Raw genomic sequence first — 21,837 nt, 5'->3', positions numbered from 1 at the left:
CAAAAGGGCTTTAAATAGCTTATAATGGCAAACGACAAGTCTTTTCTGCATCTACCAACTATGTTTCACCGCACAACCAAGCGACAGAAACAATTGCGCAGACGGAATTTTACCAGGACAGTTCCTCCTTGAAATACGAGCGCCAAATACAAGTGAAGGCGCAACGCTCCTCCTCTTCCTCCCCGACAGTGTGTTTACAAAACTTACTTTCAATGTCAGCAAACTATGCTGATAGTACAAAAGATAACCTAACGCTACGGAAAGCGTAAGAAAACATCACGCTGACGTGACAGCAACGGCCATCCGCATTGTACACTTAGTCAGAATATAGGTTGGCTCCTAAAAACAAAACACGAAAAAAATACATTATGGAGTTCCTCCCGCCTTAGCAAGCTTCTGTTGTCTAGTTTCTAGTAGGTAATAAAATGGCGCACTGTGCAGACAGCCACGCCCACCCCAACTTTTCATTGGCCGTTTCTCTCTACGACACATAGACTCGCCAATCAAACGGCTTCGCGGGGAATTTTGGAACACATTTGAAAATAAGTGTTTTAAAGGTGTCCATCCGCCTCAGGAAATAATCCAGCTAAAAGTTGCCGTTAGGTCTGCTGAACGGAGGACCGTTCGCTGGGTGCTCCAGATTCGAGCAAAAAGAAGGTAACGATCTCACTGCAAAGTTCTTTAGTGCTGTGCAACTTAGCCCGGTGAGTGTTGTGTTCGCGGCGGAAGGATACGCGGCTTGCAGAAGGGCGGCGGCAGCAGCAGCGGTTTGCAGTGCGCGCCAAGGGTGCACTTAGACGAGTTAGGAAAGGACGCTGCGAGTATGCGCTGATGTCGGCGACGCTGCGCAGTTGACTTATCGGCCTTCGGTGCCCTTGATGGACTTGCCGATCCTCGGCGTTCAACTTTTATTTACAGGTGAGATTGCATGAGTTTTGAAGGATCTGGGAGGATCCTTTATTTGCTGGGTGGGCTTTGACGGACTTGGGATTTGCTGCATCCGAAACGGAGGCGTCACTCGGACCTGAGAACGAGGGAACCCGACCAAATGCATTTTTAATTCTTTGAGTATTCCATTGATTGAATACAGCCGAGTGACCCTGGGCGCAAAGCTTAAACATCATATGCACTCGGGTAACTAAAGATGTTATATTTAAATTGTTTGGAGGGCTTTTGGAAATGTTGTCAATAGTTTGCGCGTTTTTTTTCCCAAGGGTCAGCATTTCTGGTCTAAAGCATCGTGCCCTTTGTTTGAGTTGTATGGCCGCATGTTTGCTTCTGGCGGTCCAGATGTTGACTTGCTACACGTGTAAGCAAATACCCGGCCACTAGTGTCCCTATCGGCGCCTAATTTTGACTATTGTTGCCGCCTCCCTCTTAGGAAATAAATATCTTGTTGGAAAATCTGTTTTAAAATATGGGATGCTGCTGGGCCGAGTAACCGGAAACACCCTCTCTACCTGTTTGGTACTGAGGTTTCACCAGCTCTCCAGGTTAAGATCAAATGCTGACAGTATTGAGGCAAGCTCTTCAAGGGGGGGGTGACATGGTTTCAAGGCTGCAGGCGTAGTAGATGAGTTTTTTTTTTTTTACTGTAGTGGGAACAGAGACCAGTAATACACGGCTGCTGCGTTGCAATGTTGGCCTCACAAGTCAGTACTTTAACAAGGGTTGGACTTGTACACTCGAGTAACGATACAACTTCCGAAGAAAGTGTAATGCTGGGTTTGTATACAGTGGTCGCCGTGCTCATGGCGTATGTAGGGCGGTGCAAAAAGTTATTTTTTATGACTAGATGCACCGACCTGTGCTGTAGTGATAGGTAGCGGGAGCCCAGCAAAGAACGAGGAGTGAGAGCGGAGCCGCCTAGTTTAACCTGCACTGAAGCCTGGTAGGGCATTGCAGGTCTTGGTGCAGGGTCCAGATGCAGTTGCCCCTACACCTGGCGTAGAGGCGCAGTCAGTGTTCATAGTTCGTGAATACGACTAGTAAGGCAGTGGTTCAGTGCGAGAGCGGCAAATGTGTTCTGGCGGCTTGAAAAGGCCTCGGGACCTAGCAGGGCAGCGCCGGGTACTACTGGGTTCCGCGCTGCGAGTTAGAGGCAGCTGTTCACCCCTTCCAGGCAGAGCAGGGCCGCAAGGTACCTGTTGTACCAGCAACTAACGCGGCCGTGCAGCACGCGGCCGTGCAGCGCGCAGCCTATATTACAGCCCTTGGTGTGCAGAGCGTACATCTCGGGAGTCTGTAGCTCCTCACTGTCAGTAAGGGTCCTTTGGTCCCTGTTGGCACTACGGTCGCAGCTGTTGCGTCACTGACAGCTCCCGCGCTCTTTTGTTTGGTTTAGGAGGGCGGGGGATGGCGGGCTCCGCGTGCAGAGATACTGTTGGGGTTCGCCAAACTTTTCCGTGTATTGCTCACAGTGGTTTGTAATCTTTTCAGGTAGGATCTCCAGTTACGAAGATGCCGCTATATGGGAAAATTGTTGTTATTAAAAGAAATGGTTCAGACGGAACTCACTTTCCATTGACTGCATCGAGCTGTTTGTTTGGGAGGTAAATTATTCATGTTAACACTTAGTTTGTTATGATGGTTTAGATGTCAACAGAACTCCATTTACAGTTCGTGCTCGTTGAATGCTTTGCTTTATTAGAAATGGTCCTATCTTGACATGACTACTCGGGCACCTTGCGAAGAGAAGCACCCAATTTTTCTATTTCCTTAACATATTGTAGACGAGCTCGTGCTTGATGAATGCTTTGCTTTATTAGAAATGGTCTTATCTTGAAATGACTACTCGAGCACCTTGAAGTACCCGTAAACACGCAATCATAAAAGTAGTCGACTAAACTACTAGAAGCTATTTTGCGCATTTAGTAGGGTCTTCTGTTAGTCTGTGTGAAACCAGTACCCGGAGTCGCTGTTTCACTTGGCAGGTGTGCTTTCAACTTTAGTAAGGTTTTTTAATATGATTGCACACTGCATGGAATACTGTTTGCAGGTGGATGGCATGCAAGCTGACTTGCGGTCAATGTGCGACTGTCATTGTTGTCCTCTTGCTATTACCATAATATGCATGTTCTATCCAGTTATAACTAATGTTGCTAAACGTGTGGTATATTGAACGTGGATTACGTTTCGCGTCTTCTACTTCAGTTTGCATGTTGTTAAACTAGTGTTCATTACATGAAGCATGCTCGAGGAAAATAAAAGCCTGTTTATGTTCTTTTTTTAACACCACAGGAAAACTGAATGCGATATTCGCATCCAGCTGCCCCATGTGTCCAAAGAACACTGCAAAATCGAAGTCAATGAGAATAAGGAGGTAATTTCACCCTTTGACAAATGTCTGTCAGCTAGAGAACCCGTTGTCAAAACTTGATACATATGATTCTTGTTTGCCAAAACTGCAGTTACACGTGCATGGTATACACATTTGCCAGTGTGCGGGGGTGTTCCTTGGTATCTCACGCAAACGGCGCTTCTGAACTGCACTTAACCAGTGTTACTGCAGTCCATTGCAGTGATGTTACTTTAACCGGCTTAACGATTGGCAGGCTCAGATAACCATTATGTTAGCCAAATTTATGACGTCCACACGTCAGTTAGCATGCAACTCACTGAGCTATCTTGGCTGACGGCATTAATATTTGCAACTTTAAAAGCCAAGAGGCAGAGGTTCGTGTGTGTATATGTTGTATTAAATGTCGGTGGTTCTCATTAACTATCAATTTTCTAACGTTTCAGGCAATTGTAACCAATCTAAGTTCTGTAAATCCGACGCAGCTGAATGGTGTCTGTATTCAACAACCTGTGGCTCTCATGCATGGCGATATCTTAACTGTTATTGATCGTTCTTTCAGGTATGTTAAATCTGTCACTAAAAGCTATTTTTGCTGAAAGAGTTGAAATTCCAACTACTTATTTTTTTTATACTCGCACAACTGCCAGACAGCTTTGTTTTAAATATCGGTCCGTATGCCACTTTTCTGCTATGCAGTATCTGCACGTGGTGTGCTTCTGAATCTTTAGAAGGCTATCATTGTTTGGGCATAACCTACGTATTACGTGCACTGCCCACGCTCTATTCTACATTTATATAAACCTATTTGACTGTAATGTTTCTTTTTAATTGGTCCAATAGTTAATCCTAGGATTATTCCACCAGAGTTCTGCTAAAATGGTTTGAAAAGGTTAATAAAATGGTTTGAAAAGGTTAATATAATCCTTGAGTGTTAGCAACTTTTATGAGATTTGTCTGAATCTCTAAATATTTGCAGTCTAACTTATTTCTATAAACTTTTGGTGTTAAATTACGTTTTATTTTCTTTCTTTATAGCCCTTTATTCCCCATGAGGTGCTACCTTGTGTTTTTAGTTCTGGAACTAGTCCTTGTGCCGGCTGAGTTGATTTCTGAATGCTAAATTGTACTGATATTTGACGGTGTGATAAGACATCTGCTCTGTCAACGTTTGGGTTTTTAGATCTAGGAAAAGGAAATCCAACCCAGTGATCGAAGTAATGCTTGCAAATAGTCTTACCACTGACACTTGCTCTAGGTAGTATTCAGATCAGATCAAAGAACTTTATTCGATTAAAAACAAATAACCATGAAAGTAACAAACATATAAAACAGGTTACAATGATTACAACTCTAAATAGGTGTTCAGTGAGGGAGATCAATAGATAATTATTCAGTGGGAAAAGGTTTAAACCATTTCCATTATCGTTTGTTTCCGTAATTTAAACACAATTTTTAAGAATTTTAAAATTACAGTTAAAACCGTATCCATTCTCTGGACCTCTAAAAAAGCTGGGCGGCATCTGGTTAAATTCATTTCTTTTAAAAAAGGGACGATAATTTCACTACGAGAGGCACTATAAAATCTGCAAAAGGATATGGATATCCGATTGTTGTGAAATGCCATCACGTGGGCAATATACGTGTCCATAAATTCATACTGGGAAAGGACACCAATCTAAAAAATATACAGAATCTAAATCGCGTTAAAAGAAAGCGATCATAGTTTGACATGGGCAGGGAAAGGTATGGCTGTACAGTCTTAGTCTCACATAGAGTAAGGAGGTGGGATTGTGCTGAATGTTTCGAAGTTTCAACTCTCCTCCTCTTATCCTCAAGATGGTCCAGGCAGAGGGCTTTGTGTGCTCCTTGAGAATGCTGTCCATTGTAGATGGATCCGAAAAATAAGAATAACACCCAAGATCAGTCAGGAAGCACTTAACATATCCCAACCACTGTGATCTCTCCACGTGGTCCAGGCTGAGGGTATCCTGTAGTAGAGCCCGATTCATGGTACATTCATTTGTGGTCCATACCCTGTGCCACAACAGGATGGGTTGAATTTTAATATCTGTTATATGGGGTTGAGCAAGTTCAGCGTGACAATTAAATGTGGCAACGCACTGTGGAACTGCAAGGACTTCCCTCATGAATTTATTTTCCCCAACCTGGATTGGATCTGCATTTGCGTACCCCCACAAGCCTGAACCGTACATAGCCACAGATGAGCATGTTGCTTTATAAATAGTTAACAATTCTTTTATTGGCTTCCTGCCCAATTTTCTAACAGTTCTTTAAAGCCACGATCGTTTTCATAAATAAAAGAGTTCTGGCCTTAATTGCACTTGTCCAAGAACCTGACTCATGAAATAAAATGCCCAAATAAGAAAAGGTTGGGGTATCGTCTAGTGGAACATTATTTAAAAACATTCGTTTCATCGGTTTACTTGATTTAGGACCACAGTTCATTGTAAACGTTTTACTACAATTTACTAGCAAATCTAGATTCAGCATAAAGTTCTCAAAGCTTACTACTAGTTTTTGCAGAGCCTGGGGTGTACGTGCCATAAGCACAGCATCATCCGCATACATGAGCGCAGGGATTGCCCTCCTCCCAACCCTGGGCATATCCCTGCACTCATGCAGCAGATGGTGCTCAAGCCCATTAATGTAGAGGAGAAAGAGAAAAGGTGCCAATACACAACCTTGACGCACTCCATGACCCACACTGAATTTTCTGGAGCATTCACCCCCTCTACCGTAGCGAACAGAAGCTGTGGCTCCACTATAAAGTTCCCTCAGAAAAGAGATGATGGTGTTGTCCACTCCCAAACTTTTGATTACTGCCCACAATTTGGCATGCGACACACAGTCGAACGCAGATGAAAGATCCACAAAGGTAAAATACAAGCGTCCTGACTTAATCCTTATATACTTATGTTGCAATAACATTAGGTTTAGTCCTTGCTCGATTGTGCCAATCCCTTTTTGAAAACCAAATTGCAAGTCGCTCATGACATCATTTTCTTCCGCCCAACTTTGGAGTCTTGCCAGCACTATTCGACCCAAGATTTTTATTGAGGAATCAAGAAGGGAGATTGGCCTATAGCAGGCACAACTGTTTCTGTCCCCCTTCTTGTAAATAGGGACAATGACAGAGGTGAACCAGGAATCTTTTAAGCCCCTCGACAAAGCTGCATTAAAAAGTTGTACCAACATTGGGCCCCAAATTTCAGAGTTTACTTTGAATAGGTCCGCAGGGATCCCATCAGGCCCATCTGCCTTTCCTCCTTTGGTAGCTCTTAAGGCAAGCAATACCTCATCAAGTGTAACAATCAAATTTGGACCTGGTTGTAAGTCCAAGCTGGTCTGAGGACCTCCACCTCGGGTATCATCCTGAGCCTTATAAAGATTGGAAAAATGATCCACCCAATTATCCTCATTTATTGCAATCTCAATTCGCGCAGTGTGGGTTTCATAAGGGAAAGGGGTGTTAATTACTTTCCAAAATGCAGCAGGATTTTTGGTTTTTGAAGCCTCAGAGAGTGAATCTAATATTTAGCGCAGTTTTCCTTTCTTTAAGGGCCTGGTTATATACTGACCTACATGTTCTTATTTCACCTGTGTCTCTGGGGCTTCTGTGAACTGCATGTTTTAGATTTTTCAGCGCCCTAGTGCATGCATTATCGAACCAGCTCTTGGATCCCTTACCACTACGCTTTGACTCCACCCTTAAGCTACTTTTTATATTTGTGGCAATGATACCAAAGTGCTCAATTATTTGATCACTACTCGCATCATGTCCCAAACAGGTCAAAAAGCTAGTAGAGCACGCCTCCCAGAGTTTCTTAAAGAACATTGCGGGGATTACTTTGCTCCAATTAAGTGTATACCCATTTTGTCTCCCAAGAACCACATCAACCGCTGCCTCAATGAGAGGCGCGGCCGTAGATGGGTCTGGGAATAGATCTGCTACCTTAAGGCATTGCGGGAGATGATCACTTATGGGCAGTGGGATATTTGTGACCCCCACAACTCTATGATTAAGATTACTGGAGGCGATAATAAAATCAATAGTTGACGTCAAACCTCTACCAACAAAGGTGGGGACAAAGGGTGTGGGTTTTAACGCTGTTTCATTAGCAAACCCCAAGTCAAACGTGAATAGTAATTCGTTCAGCAAATCCCCCATTAAATTGTGATCAAAATGGGTCAGATTCGTATCTCTCTCTGTCATTAGACCACATAGTCCCTGACTCCCTTTGGAACAGAGTGAACAGTTAAAATCCCCCCCCATAAAATTACTAATTCTCTATCGTTTTTATCTACCTCTATCTGAACTTCCTCCTTGAGCTGCTTCATTGCAACCGCAATTTCTTCCCTCGGGATATTATTATAGAAATTAATAATGATCACCTTTGCTCCTTTTAGGTCTCTTAAAACTATAAACTGAAAATATTTGGAATATAAGTGACATTGGGCCTGTTTAATTTTAAGGTGATTTGAAACAAACGTAATCAAACCTCCCTTTGCCCTTCCAAAATGGCCTCCAATTGCTGGGGTAAAGAAGGTCCTATAGCCATTTACATGGATTGGGTCCTGGGTCCATGTTTCTTGCAGGGCCACTATATCCTGACCGCTTATTAGAGACTCCCAAGCTGGGTTACTGATTTTTTGCCTCAACCCAGCTACATTCCAGAAAAGCAGTTGACAAAGGTCACTCTTCGCCTGTATCGGACCATTCCCTGTCTTTTCTCTACTCCCATTATTGTCACCTTCGATAGACTGCATCTGCTCCGGGGAGACACTGTCACAAAGTGTCAGCCTATCGAGAGTGCAGGTCTTATTTAGCATGGGAGGTTCTTGGGGTGACTTAGTGGGGGCCTCAGTGATATTTGGGAGAACCCTGCCCCTAGTGGAAACTTGAAAAACTGGGGGTGGGGACTGTTCCCCAGCCACAGATTCTGTGGGGATCTGGGCTTGCTGTCAATCTACACCATCCAAACCGGAGAAGATCTGATAACGGTTTTGGATCGGTAGATTATACATAGGTGGCAGCAGTCCTCTATTGTTCCACGGTCTCCCTTGAGTAATGTTGGGTCCAAAATAAGGTGGGTAGTGATTGCTGGTAGGGGGATATTGATAAACCTGGTAATCATTTCTGGAATAAAGGTCCTCCGGCCTCTCAGTGTAAAGAGAGGGGCCTTGACCACTTGCATAACCAGAACTAGCCTGCGTAGGCTGTTCTCCCCAAGGCCCAACCCTATCCCATGATCTTACATTTCCGAACCCCCAACGTTGATGGACTGGCTTTTTTATAAGCTGCCTGTCCCTGCCCCATTGAGACTTTTTGGGGGTGCATAGGGATAAAAGTAGGAAAGGAGATGCGTAGAGATGGAATCGCTGCTACTAGCATCGAACCAATCCCCAATATGCCTCACGGCCCTATGATCCTTAAAATTGATGATTATAACATCACCATTTTTGTCCTTTGGCCTGACTCCCACCCAGTTAGCACGCCTTAGACTTATAATTTCGCCATTTATTGAAGCAGGTAACGGTCTATTATCACGGAGCCAGAAGACAACCTTATTTCGTAGTGCTCCGTGATCTTCCCGTTTACCTGCAGGTAGTTCTGGGACCCCTGCCATTACAATGACATAAGGGGCAGAGTCAGGGGTTAAGTCTACGACGCAATTAATTTTAGTTTTTTTGGGAGCGGTGGCCAAAACATTCCCTTTACTTGACTTGGTCGTTTGCGGGTCCTTACTACCACCTTGATTTTGGGTTTCCCCTGGTTTAGGTGTTTGCTCATTGATTACCGGAGCCGCCAATTGGGGTATGGCCATCTGTGGGGTTGGAGTAATTAACGTAATTGCAGGGCTACCTGCTCTTACCCCCTCTTGCACAGATCTCTGTTTTTGTAGAGGTGCCGGCGTTATTACTGTTGGTGTTATGGGTACTAGCGTTGGAGGGGGCCCTGTTACTATGGGTTTTGCAGGTGGGTTGGCCTTGGGTTTTGCAGGTGGATTCGCCTTAGGTTTTCCTAGCCCCTTTACCAGGTCAAGTAGAAGGGAATTCTGTTCAACCTTCTTCTCTATTTGATCTAGATGAGCACACATCATAATTGTCTTGTCTAGGAGTGGTTGCGTCGCACCCCTGATAAGTTCTGCAATTTTGGCCATCATGGCCACCTCACATCCTAGGGTTTGGCCAGTTTGTATCTGGGGCGCACAAACAACCCCTTTTCTTATTTTATGTGCTCGATTTCCCAGTGGCTCGCCTCCCCTTTTTATACTATTTGTCATAGTAGGGGGGGGTGTTGGGGACATGGGAGATGGCTCAATGGGGAGTTTAGGGGAACCCGATAGCCTAACACTATCATTCCCAGTAAGTAAGTCCAATACAGATGAACTAGTAGGTGTACTGGACAAAGGATGCTTATTTATCATGGTAGGGTCGTAAGAAGACCTTTCAATGTTATCGGTGACCCCCGAGTGTGACAGATCGATAAGAAGCAAAGAATCTCTAGGACATTCGGGCGCAATAACGTCCCCTATTTCTCCATGTCTACCTGATCTAGTTTCTAAACGTACTGATGAAAAACCAAACACTCCCCCCCCCCCCCCTCGTATGGTTTTATGGTTATTTTTCCTTTGCTTCCCCCTGCGTCTCACTCGGGCTTTCCTAAATATTCGCGGGGTTTCCTTTGCTACAGGCTCCTGTATTTCAGGAGAGCCTATACCTGTCCCCGTGAGGGCTTGGGCGTTGGAAACCTCATCGTTCTGACCCGCATGAATCATGGCCACTACAGTCGTTGCTTTGCGTACAGGGGCAGGGGGCTCCTCCAACGAGGGAGTATCTGTGACAATAAGTGGAAGCTCCGGAGAGTTTGTCGGAGGAAGCTCCAATCCCAAAGACGCCCTTCTGTTGCTGTTAATTAGCGCAACCTTTTTAATTAGGAAGTTGTCCATAGTTACAGGTTTGGGAGGCATAGTAGGAGATAATTCCAAACTTGAAATGGGAGCAAATGCGATGTATGGGCACTAATATCTAACTCACATATGTGATATGCTGGTATCTAACATGGAGCGGTAATTAAGAAGGAGGTATAGCCCCGGCCCGGCTCCCTCGGTCCCCGGAGGGCCCGCCCTTTGCTCGGGCTGCGACCCGCGCGCGTCCCGCGATGCGCGTTAATGGAGACTTTAAAATACTTGTTATGGGTGAAAGGGGGCGGGGCACTGGGAGGGGGCGCGGCTCACGCGGGAAGAGGACCAGCTGCTGGTGTTGATTGCTGGTCCTCGCAGTCCCGGGGCCGCGCCTCTCACCTCCACTGCGGCCTCGCCGGTCGGCTCCTCTGCACGCTGGACACCCAATGGGGAAAAAAGGCAAGTTGGCTACTCCTGTAGCGTTGCTATCTGGCAAATTGTGGCAGGACCTCTAGCGAGCGGCGCCCGCGAAGCGGGGGCCGCGAGAGGTTAAGAGCACAACGATGAGGGCGGGGCACTAGGAGGGGGCGCGGCTCACGCGGGAAGAGGACCAGCTGCTGGTGTTGATTGCTGGTCCTCGCAGTCCCGGGGCCGCGCCTCTCACCTCCACTGCGGCCTCGCCGGTCGGCTCCTCTGCACGCTGGACACCCAATGGAGAAAAAAGGCAAGTTGGCTACTCCTGTAGCGTCGCTATCTGGCAAATTGTGGCAGGACCTCTAGCGAGCGGTAGTATTCAACCCCATTAGGTTTTTCAGTTTCACCTGCACAGTGCTTGCGCTGTCCTTGAGAAATCTGTTTTTAATCTAAACTTAAAGGGGACTTGCATTCCGCCGCCTCTTTACTGGCTTCTCATTGGTTCCTATGCGCGCCTCTTACTGTCCATACATTTTTATTGGCAGTAGCATATTTTCCTTAAATTAACGTCTGCTTATTTTAGCAGTTTCCTGCCCCAAAATACCTGCTTTGGTGGGACTATTTCCATAAAGTTTTGCCTTTTACTATTGCAGCACATTTATATTACAATTGATCACCCAGCGAGAGTAAGTGATTTGCATAGATCACATGTGCTGCGCCGTCGAAACTTGAACCAGGATTCCAACTCTCGTGTCAGCAGCTCTGGCTGCTGGGCCACATCCTCCGCACTCTCGTTTTACCTGCCTGGGAGCTCTTTCCTTCTCCTGTATGATGATTGATCGAAACCAATGCTTGTTTTTCTTGTGCCCATTATTATACCTCCGATTAGACCGAAGGATATGCAAATCCGCCTTTGTCCTGTCACTGTGTTGGCACTTCCACTGAAACTGGTGCACACGTCCGAAGAGGCCCAAATCAGCTGAAACCAGTGTTCGTGTTCATAGAGGGTCTGGTATGGCAGTTAGGGCTGGACTGTTTCATTGAAGCAGGACCCAAGCTCGTTTGCATGCAGCGGAGGCTAATGTGAAGGCAGTGGGTTGGCATGCCACCCCAAGCGTTGGATTAGGAAAAGGAGACAGTATAAATACATTATGGGGGTTTTACACAGGCATCCTAATTCTGAACAACTTAGAGTAAGATTAAATGTCCTGGGTTAATAGATCAAAATACGTTTTTTCCTTAAATATGCCACTGTCTTCGTGTCTTCACTCGGGGAAGAAGTCTACGGAAGTTTTCAAGTTGCCACGCTACTTAATCTATTCTCGATGTGAATTGCTCATGAAAGGCAGATGTGCGCTTTTTCTCGTCCAATACTAGATTAAAGTTTATTTTGATATGCAGAAAAAAGTGGAACTAGACTCTACAAAGGCATAGGAAGTGTATGTGGCTGCTTAACAGTAGGAGCGCAAGTTACTATGTGATCTGTCTTATTGTCCAACATTTAGGTTTGAATATCCCTCACAGTCCACTCCGAGGAGGAAAAGAAACTCGACAGCCTTAAACAATGAAACTCTGCAGGTACTTATAAACATGGTTTTTTTTTTTTTGTTGCAATCTGTCATTTGTGTATTCTTGACATGTATATGTATCAAAGTTTGAAAGTTCTATTCCTAACTGAAAAACCTAAACTCTACCCATCAACAACTTGCGACTGCTTCACTCAGGTACTGTCAAGTCTCTTGTGCAGTTGAATAGAAGCAAGTGGTTTGGAATTCCCCCCTCTTTATTCCAAGGACTCCCAAGTTTCACATTTTAGGGATATAGCTTTGCTTGCTGCTGTCGTTTTTAGGTCGAGCATTCGAGACCTCTAGTATGTACTTTGTGGGCTCTGGCGATCAGCCATAGGACTTGTTTGCTTCCGCTTATGGACTTTTTTTTTTTCTGTTCAACTGACTATTTAACTGTCTTGATAGAAAACAACCAGCAGAGGTCAGTAATCTACCAGAATCACTTTAGCATTCTCTAGATTCCAGTCCATAGAAATTGTCTTTCATGAGCACCTGTGGACAATAATATTGTTTTAAAATCTTTTATTTTCTGTGATGTGACCACCGATGGCCTTGATTTTATATTGAAAACAGAGCTTTGGACTATACCATTTCCAGCCGAAAGGCACTATTTCCCTCCATGTGTTTCCCATACCTGGCGTGTCAAGCAGTGTGGTGCTTACTTTCCCTCCATGTTGAAGAACAGTAGATGTTTCAGCACCCATGCTAATGTGCTGCATAGCTAGGTACATATAAGGTCCCAAAGGCTAGACTAATTGCATTGCAAATGCTTGTTTAAAATGTATTTGTTATTTTAGGAGTTGTCTTTCTAAAGTCCGCCCTCTTAACCAGTGAAACTCCTTTCTAGACCCGTGCAAAATGGTTATTATTGGTTTGCAGTCACTTGACCTGTTTCTGTTTTGTTCCGCTCTTTGCGCTGTATGCCAACTAGAAAACACGTGCAACATCACTTTAAGGCTACCAAGCTTTTGTCCCCAAAAATATGAAGGCCTTGGGCACCAGCAAACCACTTCCATGACTCCACTTCTCCAGTAGTCCCTTCAAACAAGAAGACTCCATAGCAACTAACACCTGGTGGTGATGTGTTGTACTTGGCACTCAACAATGACTAAGCCAGCTAATTTATGCTCTTAGCTTTATTGGGAAACCAGACTTGGGTGTAAAGTGGTTGTAACAAACCTATGTTTAGTTTGGGACAATACAAACCTGCTCTTAGAAGCAGAACACTTTTGTTCTTTGCAAATTAAATGCAACAAATTGAAACCACAAACAAGTGGCGTCTTAGCCTCTCTGCTTGCCCCCCCTTTTCTTTGCCCGCCTGCCCCCCCCCTTTTTTTTTTAGGTTAGATCACTTTCCATCCATATGTACAGGTAGTGTTCATATCAGTACTGTCCCTCCATGGATAGTTAAGTCAGTCGGAGAGGTCAGTTAACCTTAATTACGGACATCTCACCCCCCTCTCCGTTCTTTCCCTCGTTTCCCTTTCTGCCCCCTCCCTACATGTGTTGCGTAACTTCCTTCAATAAAAAAATGACATAAATATTGATGGTGTTTAATGTGAAGATGCACCTAATCACGCTCGCACGGAATCGCAATTATTTCCTTGGTAGTTAGCTTTATTATACAGAGAAGCCCATAAGCCATTCATTTTTTTTTTATTTTTTTTTTTAAAACCTTTATTGAACAATGAAAGCTTACAAATACTGGCCTACAACCCCGCGGGCTGGCCAGAACAGAATGATCAAATAACCAGCACACAAAAAGAAGATCTGCACAGGATATAACATCAGGAGCACTGGTGAAGCAATAAAAACCATCGAGCGTTCAGCAAGAGCAGGATAATAAAGGTTAATTTTCTAGCACGGGGAGGGGACCAAAGGAATAACGGGCCGTATATGAGAGTACAAGGGAGGGACCGTGGCAAGCCGCCATTTTATAGACACAACGTAAGAAAATGAAGCCATATAATCAAATCTAGCAAAGGACAGAAACAGAATCAGACCATCAAATAGCGACAGTGGCAACAGTCAATCGAGCTCACTCACCTCCGCCCCTACCCGAACAAAGAAGACGTGGTCAAAAAGCCCCATCACAAAGACTACGCAATACGCACCCCAACGGAAAAAGGGAACCTCCATAAAGGAGGAAGGGAAAGAGGGAGAAAAAGACAACAAAAGGAACACCCGCCAGACCATGCACCCCCAGGGGGAAAAACAGGACAATAAAACCGGCATGCGATGTAACAGAAACACGATACCAGAATAGGCAGCGAACCACAATCAGCCACACACCGGAAGGACAGAAAACCCTCGGGGGAGATACGAGGTGACAGAGTCCCGAAAAAGTGAATACACAAGAGCCATAGAACAAAAAAGGGGAAAATAAGGGGGGAAAAAGACCCCCCGACACAAACAGACCCCCCCCACCCACCCTTAAGCCCACCCTGCACCCCTGCAGAAGGCTACGGCCTACCCCCCCCGCAGCGTGCCTGTCGCCCTAAGTAGAACCCGAAATATAGTGGAGCAAGAAAAGTTGGAATTAGAAGACAAAAAAAGGGGGGGGGGGGAAGGAAGGGAAGGAAAGAAGGGAGTAAAGACATACAAACACACACACGGGGGAGGGCCAAAGACAGGAGTAAACGCACCCATCCACCCGCCCGGGTTAAAGGTCCAGGTCCTCGGGAAGCCAAAGAGTATCCGGCCAAAGTCCAGGAGCACTAACCAGTTACACAGAACCATATCAGGACACAGAGATCATCCAAGCCGTTCATGAGCTACCGCATATAAGAGTCAGTTTTCATCAGCCCTGACCCTTTTTATCCAAAGCAATAAGGGTCCGATCCAACGAGGACCCTGCCAGAAAGAACAGAAGGCAGGCAGCAGGAGAGTCCAACGGCAGTCCAAAAAAGTCACAGGAAGAAAAGCACGGAAGATCCAGGAAAATCACAGAATGTAGCAAACGATGCAGGCACAGTTCCAAGGATATATCCATAAAAACCGACCCATCCGGGCCGGCACAGGAGACGTCATCGGGCAGTGGTGATTGAGAGGGACCAGGAGAATCATGAAAGTCCGGCAAAACAAAATCCAGCTCCCGGGCCAAGGGCAGAGGAGGCAGCACAGGAGGAGAAGGCGCCATCAGGTTACGCACCTCCGGGGCGGCAGCCGGGACCGAGTCCGCCAGGAGAGTACCAGCCACACCCCGCGATATCAATGCCTCATCCGGTCGTGGGGGCCCGGGAGGCCCGCAGTGAGGAACCGTCTGCAGAGCCAGGAGTGGCGCGGCCACCGAGAGCCGCCAGGATAGCAGGATGTTTAAGATCCCCTTAAGTGCAGGAAAACCTTCACAGTATCCGACACCCGGGCCTTGCGGCGGGTCCCCAGTGCTCGTCCGGGCCCGGCCCAAACAAATGGGGTTGGCCGCCATCTTGAGAGCCCGAACAGGCCGCGCGGCCAACAACCCCCGCCGACAGGCAGAAGAACACCCCGGACAGGAAGGGGGGCCACCAGAAGAAGGGGATACGCCGGCCCCCCAATGTCGCCAGTCCCGATCTCAGAGTCCGGGCGGCAAAGAACAAAATGGCCGGACCGGAGAACAAAGGGGGAGGAAGCTGAACACACGAGGAACCCCAATAATGAAGGGCAGCGTCACCATCCAAGGCTGCCGCCACACAGGAGTCTCTCAGCCAGGAACCTCCGGCTCACACGAACAGCGGCCCTCCAATCACCTCCAGTGCGCCCCGAAGGGCAAGCCCGCAGGCTGCATCCGGCCCAGGAGCCGGGACGAAGAACCAGGCCAGTCCGCTCTCGAGTCCCGGGAATGGTCGGGGGCACTGCACCGGACCCACAGCAGCCAGGACAACCGGAACAAGTGGTAAGTGCCTGCAGTGCGTCGTAGTAGTACCACACAGCAAGGAGGGCTTCCCGGGGCAGGATAAATGCAGGATAAATGTGAAAAACACAGGCGGGCGAACGGAGCGAGCTAAAGCGCGGCCATCTCGGTCGCGAGCTAGGCTCCTCCCCCATAAGCCATTCATTTGTCTTGGAAACATCCAATAGACTAGTATGCTGTAAAAAAGAGCAATGGCTAAATTGGCGGCTGGTCATTATTAATTAGTAATGAGCAGTATTTAATACTGCATCCATTTACTCACCCCCTACCACGGAAGGCTTCTTTTTTTCTTAAAGACCCGTTAAATTGCAAAATGAGTCATCTGATTAAATCTGGCCTCAAACTTTAAAAGAAGAAAAAACAGGTATTGCGCGACATTATCAACTGGTTATTGGAAAGAAAAAAAGCACAGTTTTACCTTTTACTTAACAAAGTATCTTTGAAACGTCTTCTGGCGTTCTAGTCTGGGAACTAGCGCCTTGGTTGCTCAAGATATTCCTCTGCTGTGCTGGGCCATAATATAAATGGGTGTGGTCATGACGAGCTCAGCTCGTCATGAGCACCCTAGAGGTATACCTCATCATGAGCATCGAAGAGGCTAGGTTAATTGATGCCCGTGTTCATTCGGCGGACCTCCCGTAGCAGATGCAGTTGCTGGACGTTGCATTCCAGCCAGAGCGATAAATGAAAGCCTCCTACATTTAATTTTTTCCGCTGCGGCAACCGGATGCTCTACTGCCACGGCAGGGAATGACCTATGTGGTCCAAAATAGTGGGCGCCACCCCGGAAAATGATTACAAAGTTAAAGGCTAATCCATGGTAATACATACCAAGCATTGGCATAGCCAATAGGTCTCGCCTTTGGGACCTTATAAGTGTCAAGTTATCCAGCACAATATCCATGGTGCAACAGCATCAACTGTTGCATGGCTAAACACTTATAAGGTCCTAAAGGCGAGACCTATTGGCTATGCCAATGCTTGTTAATTTTTGCTATTGTGTATCGTTTGTTGATATTGTGTATTGATATTGTGTATAGTTTGACTGTAACGGTGGAAGATGTGGGGCATTCTTGGAACTAAATGTCCCTTAGAGTGACATGACATGTTTCCGCTCAATTCAGAGGTTAGGAGAACCTGAAGATGTGGTGACGCGGAGGGAGTTTATGGATACTTCATTAAATCTCACATATCAACTCAACCCAATGTCCTTTCAGTATCCCAGAGCCAAAGTGCAGAGTTGTGGAATGCGAAATAAAATGTAGTTCCTAGCTTTCTGCCTTTGTTGTTGGAGCTGCTCATGGAGTGAAACACTGGGTGAGGGGCAAAGCTAGTCCTTCAGATGCAAATACAAGCATCTCGTGAGTAGGCTAACCAACATGTTTCCGAGGACAATGGGAGCAGCAGCAGTTGACGCAAAGAAATGAAAACAGAGCACCTATCGGGCCCGCCTGCTTTCCAAGCCCATCCTCGGCCTAAAAGTCGATGCTATTCGAAGACCACTGCGAGGCGGCCTGCGGTGGACAAATACAGCAAATGCGTAAATACACCTTGGTGAGCACTGGGAATATTTTATATCTGCCATGGATCTAGGCTGACCATTGGGTCTTTACTGGCAATTGTTTTACGGTGATTTTAAAAACTGGTCCCGCTCTACCTATAGAAACAAAGGGCAGAGTGCGGTGTCCTTTGTAAGGACGCTGCCAATGTTGCACCCCGGCGCGCGCTCTTTTGTCCGCTGAGCTGCTCACGTGCAATGAATGGATCAGTTTGTGGGCAGGTGGAAACAGGTGTGTAGAAATCCGCCCGTGTGTCAAAATCTTTTATGGAGGGTTTTTATACCGTACCTCTGCAGTATTCATGCTCTTGGATAGCTGTTATTATGACTAATTTTAAGATGCCTAATTTACTAACCTATATATAGAAATATAGTGGTCCTAGACAGCACTCCCAATATCAATTAATGTGAATCTTGATTTCTCACAAAGCAAATAATCAGATTAAATCTGTGACCAAAGAAGGGAGATATAATACTTGCATCAAAAATGTAGTAGGGCCACCTCTGGTCGATGTGTCCGTTCAAAACCCAATTAAGAATGGTTGATTATAATCATTCACAAAGGAGGAAATCCCGGGTCTGGTTCCTAGACTACAGAAACACGTTGGAAGGAGTCGTCCCCGTTAGTTGCACCTTATGGAAGTTGCTCGATTGACTGGAAGAATCACCAACACAGATATAAATCCCGAGGCGATATGCATTCCAGTTCGCAGTGTGCATGAATTTACTAACCTAAGCAAATAGAAGGCTAATCCGGTCTTGCCAAGATTCAGACGGGCGACCACCACTCTGCCGCAAGTCTCAGCTGTGAGCGTTTAACCCACTGAGCACTCCTGTAGGCCATGACGTATACCTTTGCACATGTTCAGCCTGACAGTATGTGCGCTTGAAATCAAACACTGTGCTACGTTTGACTTGTTTCTATTGTGTTTCGCAAATCACCCTCTGAAACGCCACTTGTAACATCTGGATCATTTCAGAGCGCTACCCTTGATTTTCCCAGACAATCAACTATTTAAGAAAACCCGTAGTGCTTACAAGCGGACTAGATGTTTTGTGCTCCTTCCGCTTCATTAAGTAGCCTCCTTGTGTGACAAAAGTTGTTGGCCGGCTGGCAGCCCCGGGCCCAAAATTGTCCGAACCCGCTAGAGGAAGACGGGTGGGTCTCCTGGAACCCTGAAAAAAATGCACCGTCTGCACCTCTTACATGGGCAGCACCTCTTACATGGCCAGCATATTTTTTAACTGCGGTGCATGTCATAAAACACTGAGTATTAAAATGTCCTTTAAAATAAAAATGTAACGATAGAATTGTGTGTAGATGTTCAAGACCTCCGTTCGAAGTTACTGCAGCCAGCGAATTCTAGTTTTATTAGCGGATGGCCCTGGGTAAATCTAATAAAAATGAGGTCGCCATAGGACGAAGTGGTAGATGGTGATGTAACGGTGCCCTCCTTTACCGACTGAGTGTTTCCTAGGTGCATGTACCTGAAACCACCGAGAAGAGAGCAGCTGTTTCTACCGAACATCACTACCTATTAACACCCAGGGAAAGCCACTATAGAAATGCGCAGACCTCTTGCGTATTGTGACTTAGCTCGCTGGAGATGATGTTATGAACCGAAGACAAACTGCGAATAATCTGTGACAATAAATGAAAGCAACTCATGCTGACCAGTGATTGTAATGTCGTAAGAGAACACACACACGTGTAATGGAACATATGAAGCTGTGGATGGGGAAATTTGAAAGTAATATATAAATATCTACTGCAGTTGCAGCGAGTGAGGAAACTTCCCCATAGAATGTGCAGGGAGGTTCTGAGAACACTTAACCAGCACAAGCGTGCGCCTCGCGCGGCAGCAGGGGGAGGGGGCCTGCGCGATGATTGCGACCATATGGCGCCTCGCGCTCCCGCAAGGGAATCGCCAGATGTGCACGCATTGCCATTGCAAGCAACGCAACGCGTGCACATTTTTGCCCCCAAAGCTGTGCCGTTGGCTAAAGGTCTCTCTCCTATGCAGCGCATGCGAGACCTAAAAAGGATGTTTCATATTACATTACTGTTAAGGCGAACGGTCCAGATCATGATTAAAGAAGAGATAAGGACATTACCTAATGGTGATATTGATGGCAAGTTTTCTCCCAGCATGTAAAGTGTCCACAAAGTGGATATTCTTGTACAGTTGACTGTATTGACACTACAGAGTACAATCATATACAGACTTGTTATTTCTTGTCCTACAGTGTATTAAGTGTCCATCCTAGCTAGGAGAAAATAAATGTTCACCCTCTTAACAATTCATGGTCTTCGGTGGTCATCAGTTCAAGAACAGTTGCATAGCATTTTAGTCACCTTGTATCTGGAACAAGGTATATCCCAGTGGCTAAACAATTGTCCCATAGCTGGTAATATCCTAGTGAATTCTAGCCTACATAATGGACCTGGTAAAACAGCCTTTTGTGGTAGGGTACCAGTGGGTTATAGTCATGTCAACCATTGCTCAATAGAACTACCCATCGTGAGATCGCCTTATATTCGTTCTGCTCATGGACTACTGTGACTTAAGGGGTAGATCCATTTGCATTGGAGCAGATTCAAGATATCAAACTTCTGCCGCCTGGGCTCCTGCTGATCTTGTAAATGACAAGCCATCTCACTCTACTAGGTGGCCAAAGGTATGGCAGTGCTCCTCGAGAGCCGCCCCCAGCATTGTGCACCTAAATCTGCAACAGTGTTAGTATATTCACTTTCACTTTTTGGTGTGGCATGTTATAGGATTTGTCAAGCGCATGGCTGCCCCAGAAAAGGGGCATCCGGGCGCTAATCTCAAAGACCAACTGCAGATGCTAACAAATGCAAAGATACCCCAAGGAGCACTGGAAACGACCAGGTCTTCGGGTATTTCATGAAAGACAAGTGATTTGTGAAAACTTCTATGAGGTAATCCGAGGGCTGGAGCTTTAGCGCGGAAAGAATGGCCATCCGCTCCTATTCTTAACACGTGGCTGGCCGACATGTAAAAACCCACAGGGGCATCTGATCACATAAATCACATCATTAGTTTTATTGGGGGTTGGGCAGGGATTTTACTTAAAAAATGCCATAACTGGACTTTCCGTAAGAACTGGTGAAGTTCTATCTTAAATTTGAACAAATTCTGTAAGGTAGTTGGAAAAAATGAGGCCATTACTTAGTACCTGTTGCTCTCATGAGGATAACTTTGTCTTGACGGGTTGATAATTGGGCTAGAGTTGGTGTTTGTTTGTCCCTATGGCTCTCCTGCTGGAATCATACCAATCTCCTGCCTCTGCCCCAACCTTGTTCTTTTGGCCGGCACTTGTTCCAGGGGCCCGGGTAACGTCTCCCAGCCTGCTACCTGAGACAGATTTCTGAAATCCCGGGATGAGGGCCTTCTTGCTCCGGATGTCCTGAACCAAGCCCCACATCCTACCTCAGGATGACCTGCTTATTAGCACTCCTAGGCTGGCAAGCTTCAAAGAAGCTCCTGCCTTTTGGAAATGTCAGTCTGGCTCACCACACAGGAGAGTAGAACGATTTCGCCCCCCCCCCCCCCCCCCCTTCCCAAATCTTTATCCAGAGCCCTTTGGCACATCAGGACAGACAGGCAGGACATTTCCTGCCTATTTCCTAAATCAATGAGGCGGGCCAGAAAACACATTTAGTATTTTTGTTTTCAGCTTCCAGAAGGCCGAACTATTTGAAAGTCTTTTTAGTACAGTACAAGCTATTGCACTTAAATGAAACTGCATACATTTACAAGTGCTTTCTATCCAGCAGGTGGCAGAAATTGAACCATTGCGAACACGGAGGCAAGGATCTACGGTCACCACAGTTTCAGGTTTGTCTTGTCTGCGTAAATTTATGGAATGTTGAAACAGTGCATTTTAGTACTGGGTTTGACTGCTCTATTTGCTAGTAGGCTCACTTGTTGATGGCGTACAACCCAATTAGATTGGTTAGTTTTGTGAATACATACCTATAGCTCTTTGCTCAGCCATCGGTTGGCCACTAAACAAATTCTTCATGGCTGATGCCTCGTTTCCAGCCTCCATAGAGTCTCAATGTTTCTTGTAAAATGACACATGTAGATGTATGTTTTTTAGTTTTTTTTATATACTTACACTTAAACTTTTGCCTTGCGTGCGCAGACATT

General features: G+C 45.9%; 1 protein-coding gene across 6 annotated transcripts in view; it reads left to right on the top strand.

Moving 5' to 3' along the window:
- The first annotated feature begins 538 nt into the window (after positions 1-538).
- The window catches only part of MKI67 (marker of proliferation Ki-67), a 111,626-nt gene continuing 90,327 nt past the window's right edge, over positions 539-21,837 (top strand). Inside the window, exons 1-6 of one of the 6 annotated variants that reach the window (XM_078643505.1) lie at positions 539-657; positions 2,440-2,552; positions 3,241-3,322; positions 3,745-3,860; positions 12,147-12,219; positions 21,459-21,522. In XM_078643505.1, coding sequence (XP_078499631.1) covers positions 2,461-2,552; positions 3,241-3,322; positions 3,745-3,860; positions 12,147-12,219; positions 21,459-21,522 — 427 coding nt within the window. In that variant the 5' untranslated portion in view covers positions 539-657; positions 2,440-2,460. Of the gene's footprint in view, positions 919-2,439; positions 2,553-3,240; positions 3,323-3,744; positions 3,861-12,146; positions 12,220-21,458; positions 21,523-21,837 lie in introns of all 6 variants that reach the window. The other 5 variants (XM_078643507.1, XM_078643504.1, XM_078643506.1 and 2 more) reach the window with 5 other exon arrangements.

The sequence above is a fragment of the Lissotriton helveticus genome, chromosome 5_1, assembly GCF_964261635.1.
Source record: "Lissotriton helveticus chromosome 5_1, aLisHel1.1, whole genome shotgun sequence".
Taxonomy (NCBI): Eukaryota; Metazoa; Chordata; class Amphibia; order Caudata; family Salamandridae; genus Lissotriton; species Lissotriton helveticus.
Note: the sequence above shows the minus strand (reverse complement) of the source record. Positions and strands in the feature narration are given on the sequence as shown.